The following is a 12,455-nucleotide window of genomic DNA, read 5'->3' on the forward strand; positions in this document are numbered from 1 at the left end:
CTTGTCCATGTGTTTCCTCATTCTCGGTCCTTCGTCCGTTCGTGCTGTTTCTGCCCAAAGATGAACTCGCCCAGCTATCCATTCTACTTCAATTTGTTTCCTTGTCGCACAAGAAGTGTATGGCGACTGTATATGTAGCCAGAACTTCACTACATCATCATCATCATTGCATGCCCATTACATGCCCTGCCCAAGCCCATTTCTTCCTCTTGATTTCGACCAGGATGTCGTTAATCGGCGTTTGTTCCCTCACCCACTCTGCCCGTTTGAGGTCTCTTAACATTACACCGATCATTTTTCTTTCCATAGCTCGCTACTTTGCTACATAGCCGGGTTATCCGAACTGTAGCAGCTTTCTTTCGGCCATTGTGTTCCGAAGCAAGGGTAATACGAAAATGGGCACCAATTGGCTTTAGCTGATAATAAATTTGCTGACGAATTTTTATGGTGCAGCAGCAGCTTTGGCCAAAGAGCGCCATGGCATATTTAAGGAGTTTATCATCTACTCAAGGTGAAGCCAAAAACCCGTTTCCTAAGCATTTGACCTCCAATAAGCCTAGCACCAAGCGAGGAGAAAGCTTGTACCTGTTATGTCACCGTTGGCTACCCGACGATACTGGGTATCGAACCTCCTGCACATGAGGTGGATGCTAAAACCACCACTAGGCCACCTGTGCGGTCAATTGGCTTTAGCGCAGTACCGAGTCAACCTTAACAGCTTAAGAGCATGGGCACGACATTTTCATGCAGCGCCTCTTCTTCATTGTCCTACATTATAGCGGTCGCCATATTGGTGGACAAGGAGCACTAGTTATCTAGTAAAAGGCTGCACGTATCTAATTTACTTATTGTCACCTCCTCCGGGTGCACTGTGGCAGGTGCACGTTGTCCACCACATCATAGTGACAGTGACGCCACCTACAAAGCGCCCAGCTTGCACGTGTGTCAAGAGCATGAGGATACTTTGTAGTTCGGTGCCGAATTTCAGCTTAGTGCCGTTTTTGTCCTACTTAATTAACTAGGACAAGAATCGCATGAGACCTGACAGTACATTGAATTAACGGAAAAATAACGGCAAACGTGTTGCAGAAAACAAAGTAGCTGTATGGTGCTGACTGCAGTCTATAGGCCGCCTTTCCGGCATGATTTCCGCGAGACTCTGTGCTGATGCGGGGCTTTCGTGGGTTGTATGAATGGTTTCTTCGCCAATTTACTGTAGGGAAGGGGTGGAGCTGCATAGAGCCTTAAGAAAGAACTAAAGAAGGTATTTCCATAGGCCTTAAAGGAGTCGCCCCAGTGGCTTCTCTTTCCAGCTGGGCAATGCGTCGGCGGGCCTAGACGTTTTTGGTGCTTCACTTGGCGCCGCGTTCACCCACTTCTTTTCAAGCTGAGCAGCGCGCTCAGTCCTTCGCTGCTTTCGCACATTGACGTGCCGTATAGTGTTTTATTTGGCTTTATCTACGCGTTCGGCCGCCTTCTCACCTTTGCGTGCGGACCACGTAAAGCTGCCGTTGGCGACAGCCCATTCCAGGCTCATCCGGCTTAATTGCATGGTCACGTCACCGAGCATTCGGAAGCGCAGAATTTAAGGATGTCGATTTAATCACTGAACACAACTTTAGACTCTACGGCGATGGCCAAGTGATCCAAAAAGGCATCGGTAAAAAAGCTGCTCCATTTGCGCCGGCCTTGGTTCAAATTCCGCACTGCGATTGGGATGGGAATTTTTTTTTTTTGCAGGTTACCATTCGGACGGAAAATTTCGCTGCGGAAGCACTACTTCGCGGGGTCAAACCCAACCAAAAATCACTGGCGTCCATGACCTTGAGAGTGCAGAAATAAAATATTGCCGCGACTTGCTTTCGAACCCGCGGTGGCGCAGAAAGGTCAGCTTCGCTGGCCAGTGCTCGAGAGCACTGTGCTATCGCCTCAGCCCATCACGCCTAGTGTTAAACTAGATCAACTTAACGGATCAACTCGATGAGATAAGCTTAACCTCGATCAGAGCTTAACCTAAATCTAATATCGTCGCCAGACTTGCCGACGACCAAGCAATGCAAAACCATGAGCGAACCGGGCTAAACACTAAACGAACCAGGCGGCTTTCGCACGTCTACTAGGTTTAGCTACATTAAAACGTTAAAACCTTACCACTTTTTCAGGGAAGATTTCCTTTCCTTCCGTGTCCCTTTAAAAGTTATATGTCTGCCGAGGCATTCTTTGCCAATCATTACGAGCGTGCGCGTGCTTCTCGAGGAAGAAGAAGAGGACCATGGGCCAAGCGAACCGGAAACGTGTAGAGGGCGGTCTCACCGATAAGGAAAAGAAGCTGATCCGCGACTCTTGGGAGGCCTTCTGCTGCGAGCACCGCAACTACGGCTTCATACTGTTTTCGGCTCTGTTCATCAAGCACCCGGAGTACCAGCAGCTCTTCAGGCATTTTCGGGGCGTACCGGTGGAGAAACTCAAGGACATCATCAGGTTCAGGCAAGTAGACGAGACCGCGTGCTTTATCTGTGACGCAAACGTCATCTTTAGGCTCCTTTACTCCATACGTCATTCTGCCGACTGCGACCTTTTAATGTCGGCGCGTGGCCAAGAAGAGTAATGAAGTAAACGGCAAAAGGCACAAAGGAGCATGTCTTAAGCCCGCCAGATTTTGCGTTCCTGGTGCTGAATTTCCACTCTTCACTCAGCATGCATTGGACATAATTCTAAAGCAGTTCTAAGGGGAAGACTGAGTGTGGATTTGGAATAGTGGATAAGAACCAAGGAACAGTAATTTTCTTATAATTTTTCTAAATATTTTGGAAATGCGTGAGGGAATAGATGAAGCTGTGATGGACAGTTGTGTGAGAAGTCGCAGCTTGTACCAATGTTGTAGGGAGTGGAAACAGTGGGGGGGGGGGGGGGGGGGGGGGGGAAGGAGTGCATGTATTGGGGCATTGACAGTGTGGCATTATGGGCTGAAGGAAACCAATCCAGCCCAAAGCGATTTGTGGCAGAAAAGGTTTCGACACTCTTTGCTATACATAGAAGTTGATCTGGAATGCCCCCTGTAATCTCCTCATGCCTTCTTTGCCATGTTCCAAGGCGGCCGTCAGGGAAGGGCAGTGTAGCCTCTGAGGTTGAAATAGCTAGGGAGGTGAATACGTTTTCCCCGCTTAACCGCTGCTGGCTGTCCAAAATAGCCGGACCCACCATCGCGCGTTCTAACAAGCGCACTCCGACCACGGCGGACCATGCCCTGAGGGGGAACGAAAGAGCGACACAAAATTGGCATTTATTTTCGCTGCAAAAATAACTCTGGCTAGCAACAAAATATGCTAAGGAATCGAAGTCGTCCTACTTGCCAGCAAGTTGACAAGTAAATGTTGGTCCACACTAGGGCAAGGGAGAAGCTCTAAGGCCGGGCAGGACGAGCTCGCAGGATCACAAGGCCTCGCCTCGCTGGCGGAGAGCAGAGCCCCGCGCCGAAACGTCTGCACGCGATGAGTTCCCGAGCCGAGGAGAGAGACCCATGTCCCACGCGCGCGCAGCAATCACGCCATCCGTGGCGCTAGTGTCGCTACCAATCGGGTGCCCTAGGGAGTATGCATCGCGGAGAAACAAACCCTAGCGAACGGAGCAGGACGAGTCCGCACAAGCCCAAAGCGGAGAGCTTGCTTCGCAGATGGGTTTCAAGCAAATACCAGGCTAACGTTCGTCCACTGAATGATATAGCGATGTTGTCTTCGGACAATTCCCCCTCGTGAGCTTGGCACATGATAGCCTTAGATGCTTAATGTGCCATTAAACCCAACACAGTGTTCCCAACAGAATGTTCGGTTCTCATGTTACCCGTGTCCGCTGACCGCGAGTCATCTAACTTCTGGTCTTGGGAACTTTTTACGACGTCCCCTTTCACAAATAACGAAGGAGTCACTGCACTGTCTGGCGCGTCACGTGGCATACCCGGTTATAGACTCTCAGATTTTTCGAGGGGTGTCCAGCGTCCCAGACATCGTGTGCGATGACCGCGAACGCCGACCTGAGCGTAAGCGGCGTGCTGTGAGCGCGTAGTGTTTAGGTCGCGCTATGCGCCGTATCAATCGAATATCGTCTTGTTTTTCCATTTTTACTCAGGTTTATGGAGAAGCCGTTGGTGTCTTTTTTGTAGCTTCGAAAGGCTAGCGCTTATGGGGGCAGGCAGTCCGCTGAGGACAGGACGGCGCAAATGCTGTGTAGAAGGACCGAGCGAGGTGCTCGCTTCGATGCTGAGACGCCACAGCACTGTGAACGTAGTTCGTTCTCTTCCCGACAGCATTTTTGAAGCGAATGCTTCACTACGGGACCTCGGGCTTCAATATCGGACCGTGTAAATATGACTTTCATCTGAGTTAGAGGTCAAACCATGAAAAAGAGAAATTGAGTCAGTATCCATGACTGGGAGTCGAACCCGCGGCCGCTCGAACCGATCTCCTTTAAACTAGGCTATCGCCGCAGCCAGCACACCTCGTAATAAACTACACCACACACTCGCGCTGTGCATTGGAGAGCGTTGTCTTCATCAATTTCCGTCTGCTACGTACCGCGGCACTGCCTGCTCACCGTCTTCTTCTACGTAGCAGAAATCCGTGCTTTCGCTCCGATTCGAATGTAGTAAACATTCTCTGTAGTTCTTTGAATTCAATGCGAAGAATGAGGACAGAAACGCCACCTCAACCTCGCGCAGGACGCACGCCTGTGCTGTGGGCGGTCAGTTCACCAGCATAGTGGAGACCCTGGACGAGCCGGAGCTGCTGGAACAGGTGCTGCGCAGGAACGCGCTGTTCCACACCAACAAAGAGGGTGTCAAACCGGAGCACTTCGCTGCCCTCGGTCGCGTCGTCATCGAGGTCCTGACGGCGAACAACGAGAACGTCATGACCCCAGCCGCCGTGCGCGCCTGGGAGAAGCTGTTCGAGGTATATAGGTTTCCATAGGCCGTGTCCCAATCAACCAGTGTACATTCATTGGACGTCCGAGGTATGTCCTTTACTGGATATACGGATATCCGTGGGAGATCCGCCGACGTCCAACGGCTCTCGCACGGACCTCCGACGGAGGTACAAATATAATTATTTAGACTGCCGACAGATATCCATCTCGGATATCCGCCGGCGGATCTTTTGAGGATATTTGCAGGTAATGCATTCTTCACCATTATGAGGCAAGCCAGAACTACAACCACCAATCAGTGCACCTCCCAGGGCCACCGGGCCTATTAAAAGCCCGCAGAGTGTCTGAAATCGGACATACACCTTGCTGTATGTAATCTGCATGAATCTGTAAAGCAATCGACCAAAATGGCAAAGCATATCAGTCGGGATGATTTTATTATGACATAAATGCCGTCTTCAGTCTTCATGAGGAATTCATCAAGCCGGCCATACACAGCAGCAGGAAGGATACTGTACAGACCATGATGAATTTGTAGACAAGCCGGGGATGTATTCTGCAGAAAACAGTAAACATTAAGTTCAGAATATGTCATTAAAGCAAGCGAATTTGACAGACACCATTCAGTTGTATGCAGTAAGTCCACCGTGCCAAGTAAATTAGTCATCTGCCGCTCCGAAAGCATGTTTACATCTTGAACAACTAGTAAGTTGTAAGCAACAGAGGTGAGAATATTTCTTGCAATACAAAATATTTTGCTTTTCCAAAAAAACTGCAAAAACAAATGCCCGACTGCAAAGCTTTGTACCAGTTCATGAAAAATGCGTGTACATTGCAAGCTTGAAGGAATTGGTGAGCGCTATAAAAACACGGAAAAGGGATAAACACACAGGACAACTGTTTAATCTCAGAAGAAACATGACTAAATACACACATTTGACTTCATATCATACACAGAAGAGGGAGGAACACACGCGCTGACAAGAATGAAGGAAAAACAGGTAAAAACTATGCGAGCTTACAACAGCCGAAGATTACTATTCTTGAGGTAGGTTAATTCTGTTCCCCCTAACATCACTGAAGGGGAGCTGACGCATTGCTTATCTGGAGCAACGTGCATTGCAAAATTTTCGATAATTTCTCGTTCCCGTCAGTTTCTAGCCCTACCTATTACTTTGGTGTTTTTTAGCAAGGGTATGCATTTACAGTGTGCGAAATGAGGTGCCAGATTACCGGACTTTGCAAGTTGTTCACTTGATCTTTCGTGTTCCCGGAGCCTCTTGTTAAGGCACCTTCCCGTTTGCCCTGCGTAAGTTTGTTGGCAGCTGAGGGGAATGCTGTAAATGACGTTTTCGTCACACTTTACATAGGTGTTTTCGTGTTTGGTGTTGCACCCAGGTTTCTTTTTGTGGTCTTCATTCTCGTTTACCTTTTTACACATTCCAATGAGCTTATTGGGAGCTGAAGAAACCACCTGGACTCCGTACTTGTTAGCTGTCCTCCTTATTCTGTGGGAGATATTGTGAACATACGGCATCACGGCAGGGCGTCCCTCGTAGCTCGTTTTCTTAGTTTTGTGGGACCCAGTAACTTCTCTTAGTAAGCTTTCAGCAGTACAGCAAAGTAACTGCTACGGGTAACCGCTCTCCTTCAATCGGGAGACCTGTTGGTCTACGCTCTGAATTATCAGTCATTCCAGAATTGTAAAGCGAGCTCTCGCTACGTCTTGCCTGAAACCAGCTATAAGAAAATCTTGCCCCCACTCGATAATTCAGAGCGTAGACCAACAGGTCTCCCAATTGAAGGAGAGCGGTTATACGGAGCAGTTACTTTGCGGCATTGCTGAAAGCTTACTAAGAGAAGTTACTGGGTCCCACAAAACTAAGAAAATGAGCTACGAGGGACGCCCTGCCGTGATGCCGTAGGTTCACAATATCTCCCACAGAATAAGGAGGACAGCTAACAAGTACGGAGTCCAGGTGGTTTCTTCAGCTCCCAATAAGCTCATTGGAATGTGTAAAAAGGTCAACGAGAATGAAGACCACAAAAAGAAACCTGGGTGCAACACCAAACACGAAAACACCTATGTAAAGTGTGACGAAAACGTCATTTACAGCATTCCCCTCAGCTGCCAACAAACTTACGCAGGGCAAACGGGAAGATGCCTTAACAAGAGGCTCCGGGAACACGAAAGATCAAGTGAACAACTTGCAAAGTCCGGGAATCTGGCACCTCATTTCGCACACTGTAAATGCATACCCTTGCTAAAAAACACCAAAGTAATAGGTAGGGCTAGAAACAGACGGGAACAAGAAATTATCGAAGCTTTTGCAATGCACATTGCTCCAGATAAGCAATGCGTCGCTCCCCTTCAGTGATGTTAGGGGGAACAGAATTAACCTCCCTCAAGAACAGTAATCTTCGGCTGTTGTAAGCGCGCGTAGTTTTTACCTGTTTTTCCTTCATTCTTGTCGTCAAATGTGTGTATATAGTCATGTTTCTTCTGAGATTAAACAGTAGTTAGAAAGCGCTTCGTCCTGTGCGTTTGTCCCTTTTCAGTGTTTCTATAGCGCTCACCAATTCCTTCAAGTATGTATTTCCAACTCGCCCCAGTAGTAGCTCTTTTGTCTTTTACATTGCAAGACACCACAGCTACTCCCACAGGAAGTCACTTCCACACTGATGGTCAAAAAAATTCAAGTGCAAGAGTAGGGATCCTTACCACATCGTTGCAAGCTAGCTAATGACTTAGGTTGGGCACAAGGTACACTCATAGAGAAAAGTTTGCTGGATGTCGATTTTCCGAAAATATTTATTTTTCCATTGCCTCGCCAGGCAGTCAGCTGAAATTTGTTCAATAAGATCGAGTATCCATGTCCCCTCCTGATTCTAGGTTTTTGATTAAATTGCTCTGGCTAACAGCACAGAGAAAATGTTTCACAAAGAACTCTCATACCACAAATTTTTATCCATTATTGTACAAGTACACTGCAGTATAGCTAGATACCCTCCGCTGCACAGAGCAAACAGAAGGAAAGTATCCATTATGTGACAGGGTCAAACTTGCACTGTAGTTCAAACTTACCTGAAGGTTGCTGCTGTAAGCTGCAGGTACTATATAGCTGCTAGCTTAGGTCAGTCACATCCACACTGTATGGACAAGAAAATAAAGTATGAGAGAGCACCTTATACTGCACGTTGTCAACGATGCAGCAAAACACAATCTCTGTCGAAACTACAATGCCCACAGGGTTCACTGATGAATCACGCATCAGGGCACTGACAGCATATTTGATGATCCACAGCTGCACAGGAGTAAGGAAGAGAGGTCTGGTCACAATCCAGGAACATGTGGCTCTAGGCGTGTCATATATGGTCCTGCTATCTGGCTCAGCATTGAGCCCTGTGGGCATAACATGTTTGGCAAAGTTATACCAAAGCACTGCAAGAGCTCATTGCACTCAGTGATTGGGAAGTAAGTGAAAAATGTGACTGAAGCTCGCAAATTTAACACAACAGTTAAGCTTTCCTAAACAATGCTACTGCACAGTGCAAAGTACTGTGTAGTGAGTGGATGGTTGGAGACTTCCATTTGGCAAGCCTAATAAATAAATTAATAAGCTGTGGAAGTATGCACAACTTTTATATGACATTTTCAACCTACCTGTGCTTTCCACGGCTTGGCATAATTAATGTAGGCACCAATACACTCGGTAGCCGGGCCACATCCACACTGCAAAGGCAACAGAAAAGTAAGAAAAACTAAGTCGCGAAGCACTGAAAAACTAACACCGTCCTGGCACTATGCTTTTCGTGCATTCTGTTTTATCGTAATTATGAACCTACGCGCAATTGCCTTAAGATTCACACCATGCAACTACACACCGTCTCAACTTTTTTTCACAAACACGAGAAACACGTTTGCGGCAGCTAATGCTTAGTGCTTGCAACTTCCACTCCGTGGCAAACAAGTAGCGCAATAGAGTACAACTGCGTTAATGCGGTTTAGTCATCCCACAGCAACACCCTGAAAGTAATTTTCAAGCACAGTTACTTACCTCGCAAGTGTTAACACCATGGCCGCTTCTTTCATCCAAAGCAACAAAGCATGTCTCGGCAAGGGGTCAGGCGACACCGGAGCTTTTTCACGAGAGCCTCAGAATCAAACGAACGTCTTTTCGAGCGCGTAGATGACACAACACATTTGTAGCACAGCCAAGCAACCACAGAGCGAACAAACCGCACATTGCAGCAAAAGTAAAGGTCGAAAGAAGCACCACGCGACGAAAACCAACGAGACCATCGCGCCACAAATATTGGCTTGGCTGATAGATTGGATTGGCTTGACTTTTAGGCTTACCGCTCTGCCGCGGCCCCTGGTAGGAGTTTATTAGGGTTTGTTTTCATGGAAGGCAGCATGCATGGCTACATGCCTCGGTTACCTCGAAGGAGTGCTGCAGGATAAAAGGGCGTTAATTATGAGCACTGGCGCCAGAAAGCCAAGCGATTCGTTTAATTCTGGTTCTTTAACATCAACACCATAGTTGAGTGATCTTAATCAATCTGAATATTAAACTAGTTGGTGGTAGAAATGTGATTGTGTGAATTTTGGCATTGGCAAAATAGAATTTGTTTTAAAATGTTCGTCTGAGGGAAAACAAATTATATATGTCATGTAAGCTCACATCCCAAGAGGGATGTTTACGGATACTCCTCGGACATCCGCCGGCGGATGTCCGCCAGCCATCCAAAAACGAACGTCCCTCGTACATACACAGAATCTCCGATGCGTATATCCGAATATGGACATACGTAGGCATGCCCTATGGACATCCCAGCCTGGCACTGGAGATTCGGACCTTACTCGGATATACCACGGATATCCGTGGTTGACTGGGGTTGAGCCATCCTGTGGCCCAGAGCCATGATCGTCCAGATTTGTGTACCTCCCCTAGTGCGAAGAGGGAGTCATAACCGTCCCTCATCGCATCCACCGTCGTCCCCGTAAATACGCCCACTTCAAAGTAGATCTCGACTTAGTGGCCGCATGCACTCTATACCATGCGCCCATATCATGTCTCAGGACTTCCACCTGGATGATATTCTGTTTGGTCAGTGGACGAACGCACGAATTTTTGGTTTCGGCGACGGCTGTTAACTTCGGAGGAACTCCTCCGTAGAGTTATCACTGTAATAAAAGCCTCTTCTACAGTTTCTGATCGTAAATGAAACATGCGTGGCGTACGGACAGGATCACACTCGTGGCGCATCGTAGCCCTTGTTGCTTTTGCGCCATAAAACTCAATATAACTAACTAGCTAGGATCACACTCATGTGGTATGCTGCAAGGAGATCAGAGAAAGCGAAATGCGAGAGCACTTACTTCGTTCTAAATATGGTTCTTGCGGCTGTGTAGCTGTCCTTGACCACAAGTAGTGCCTTTGAAACCAAAATGGTGCACTTAGATGTTACTGCCTTTGAGTGGCTCTCGCGTGCTTTAACAAATCGTGGCAACGGCCTTGTAATAGTCGAGTTCAATTCGTATAAGGCCAGCAGGGTGAGAACTTTTGGATTGAAAAGTGTGTGTCAGTCATTACGAGGCAAGATATATAACCCGTCAGGAGCTAGTCTAAGAACACGTCACTGAAAATTTGACGCCGCATCGGATTCCTGGCGTTTCTGGAGATAATCAACAATGCGAGGATGAGGGTAGCAGGGTCGATTCTATGCTGGTTCATTATTCTTAGGAAACCTTCACACGACATCACAAGGTTATCTTACACCGATTAGCACAAACTGCACAGATTGTATGAGTCTCGTCACCGTGCCGTCTGCCGGTTCTTGCAGATGGTGAACGAATGTACGGTGGCCGTATTCGAGGCGAAGGCGACTCAATCCAGTTGCTCCGAGCCGGGCATGGCACCTCGGAAGATGTCAACAGACCAGAGCGGAGCACCGCTTTCAAGTTCAAGTCCAAATGCATTTCAACCGCCGCCCCTCTCGCAGCCAGATGCCGCGCTACCGTCGGGAGCCGAGCGTGAGGCCGCAGACTTGGACAACCTCACGCTGCAACCGACGGCAAGCGTTTCGCGTAAAACATCGTACTGCGTGTCTACGACTGCGGCTTCGCCATCTGCTTTGTCTGTGCGAGCCGACGCCGACCCTTCATCGCCTTCAATGCAGCAGACGCTGCGTCGTCTCAGCTCGCGTGTATCCATTGTCGGAGACAGAGAAGGCACGTCACCAGGAGCCGACGAGCTGATCAAGGCTTCGACTTCCAGTCCGGCTGCTTCTTCGCAGGGCGTGTCCAAGGAGCCAGCACCACCGCAGGAGACAGACACCAAGCGTCGCTCTAGTCGCATAAGCGCATCTTCCGATTCTGAAAAGGTTCTGCCGACCCAGGCCTCCAAGACCTCTCGCAAGACTTCGGTCTTGCTGCTAAATGCGTCCCCTGGCCCTGATGTCAACGAAGGAGGGTCGTCACTGCTGCCTCAAGACAAGGCGAAGCGTCGATCCAGCCGCCAGAGCGGATCTTCCCAGTCTGCGAATTCGCCTGAACTCTCCGGAGGATCTCGCAAGGCTTCGTACGTGTCTCCAGCTTCTTTTGGGGGCGAAACAGCTTCGCCGTCGCAAGAAGGCGCTAAAATCAGTTCCAGCCGCCGAGGCGAATCTTCCGACACCGAAGAGGCTGTTTCATCGAATCTGCCAGGAAGTCCTTGCAAGGCTTCAGACGACGAGACATCGTCAATGTCGGACCGAAGCAGCAAACGCCGTCCCAGTCGTCAAAGGCGGCGTTCCGAGTCCCAGCGAGGCGGGAGTACTCGGAAGGCCTCGTGCGTCTCTCCAACTCGGTCGTCCGATCCGGCTGTGGATGGAGAAGCGGAGGGGCGCCAAAGACGCCGCTCAGTGCAGAAGCGCCAGTCAGTCTCCTCTGGAGTGAAGCTCTCGGAATCGACCCCTGACGTCTCGTTGCCCGTCGCCTCGCCCGTCGCTTCACCGTCTGCGTCGACCCAGTCGTCATCATCATTGGACAAGGCAGGAAAGTTGGCGTCGCCAACGTCAAAAGCAGACTGAAATGGAGTGCCAAGAGACTAATCGTCCTTGGCACCGGTATTGCAATTGAGAAGCGTAATCCTTGCAGATTGAAAACGTTGCTGTCTCGAGAAAGGGCCGTCGCCCCATCCAACCCTACAAAGTACTACGAACTCATTTTTTTTATGTGAACTAGCTCATTTGCTCTTGTTCCGGCTCAGCCCTCCTTGACTTCATCGTCGGAACCAGCATCGTGGCGAGGAAATGCAGCGGTACCGAAATCAAGCTCGAAGAAAGAGCAATAAGGTGCCTGTGAAATAGATTCGCAAAAATCTGGGACCATACGAGGTCGCGTCCCAACATCTCAGTTGTCTTGCATCTTGACAAAGAAGATTGGTTGACATTCGTCGCGAATAAGCTCTGCTGACTAGAAGGCAATCAGATTACGAGGCAGCACGATAAGGCTGTGGACGCTGGAGGTGTCCACCGGCTGAGAAACGACC

At 48.8% G+C, this 12,455-nt stretch overlaps 1 protein-coding gene and 1 long non-coding RNA gene across 2 annotated transcripts; one reads left to right on the plus strand and one right to left on the minus strand.

Moving 5' to 3' along the window:
- The first annotated feature begins 2,272 nt into the window (after positions 1 to 2,272).
- On the plus strand, positions 2,273 to 4,964 carry LOC149330628 (cytoglobin-1-like). Its single transcript, XM_089559465.1, has 3 exons — positions 2,273 to 2,487; positions 3,094 to 3,145; positions 4,659 to 4,964. The coding sequence occupies exons 1-3, from the start codon at positions 2,273 to 2,275 to the stop codon at positions 4,962 to 4,964; spliced, it is 573 nt and encodes a 190-aa protein (XP_089415591.1).
- Positions 4,965 to 5,328: 364 nt separating this feature from the next.
- Positions 5,329 to 9,243, minus strand: LOC149330629 (uncharacterized). The gene is made up of 4 exons (XR_016285704.1): positions 8,979 to 9,243; positions 8,585 to 8,653; positions 8,006 to 8,070; positions 5,329 to 5,476 (listed from the first exon to the last, which is right to left on the minus strand). It is a non-coding gene; the product is annotated as an uncharacterized LOC149330629 (long non-coding RNA).
- Between the last annotated feature and the right edge of the window lie 3,212 nt (positions 9,244 to 12,455).

The sequence above is a fragment of the Amblyomma mixtum genome, chromosome 9, assembly GCF_055824585.1.
Source record: "Amblyomma mixtum isolate Tamu chromosome 9, ASM5582458v1, whole genome shotgun sequence".
Taxonomy (NCBI): domain Eukaryota; kingdom Metazoa; phylum Arthropoda; class Arachnida; order Ixodida; family Ixodidae; genus Amblyomma; species Amblyomma mixtum.

Bases quoted from the DNA above. Each gene is read 5' to 3' on its own strand.
- LOC149330628 (XM_089559465.1), top strand. From the start codon at position 2,273: ATGGGCCAAGCGAACCGGAAACGTGTAGAGGGCGGTCTCACCGATAAG. The intron at 2,488-3,093 runs GCAAGTAGACGA...CCATGTTCCAAG, and splicing joins AAGGACATCATCAGGTTCAG to GCGGCCGTCAGGGAAGGGCA. The intron at 3,146-4,658 runs GTGAATACGTTT...CATTCTCTGTAG, and splicing joins AGGTTGAAATAGCTAGGGAG to TTCTTTGAATTCAATGCGAA.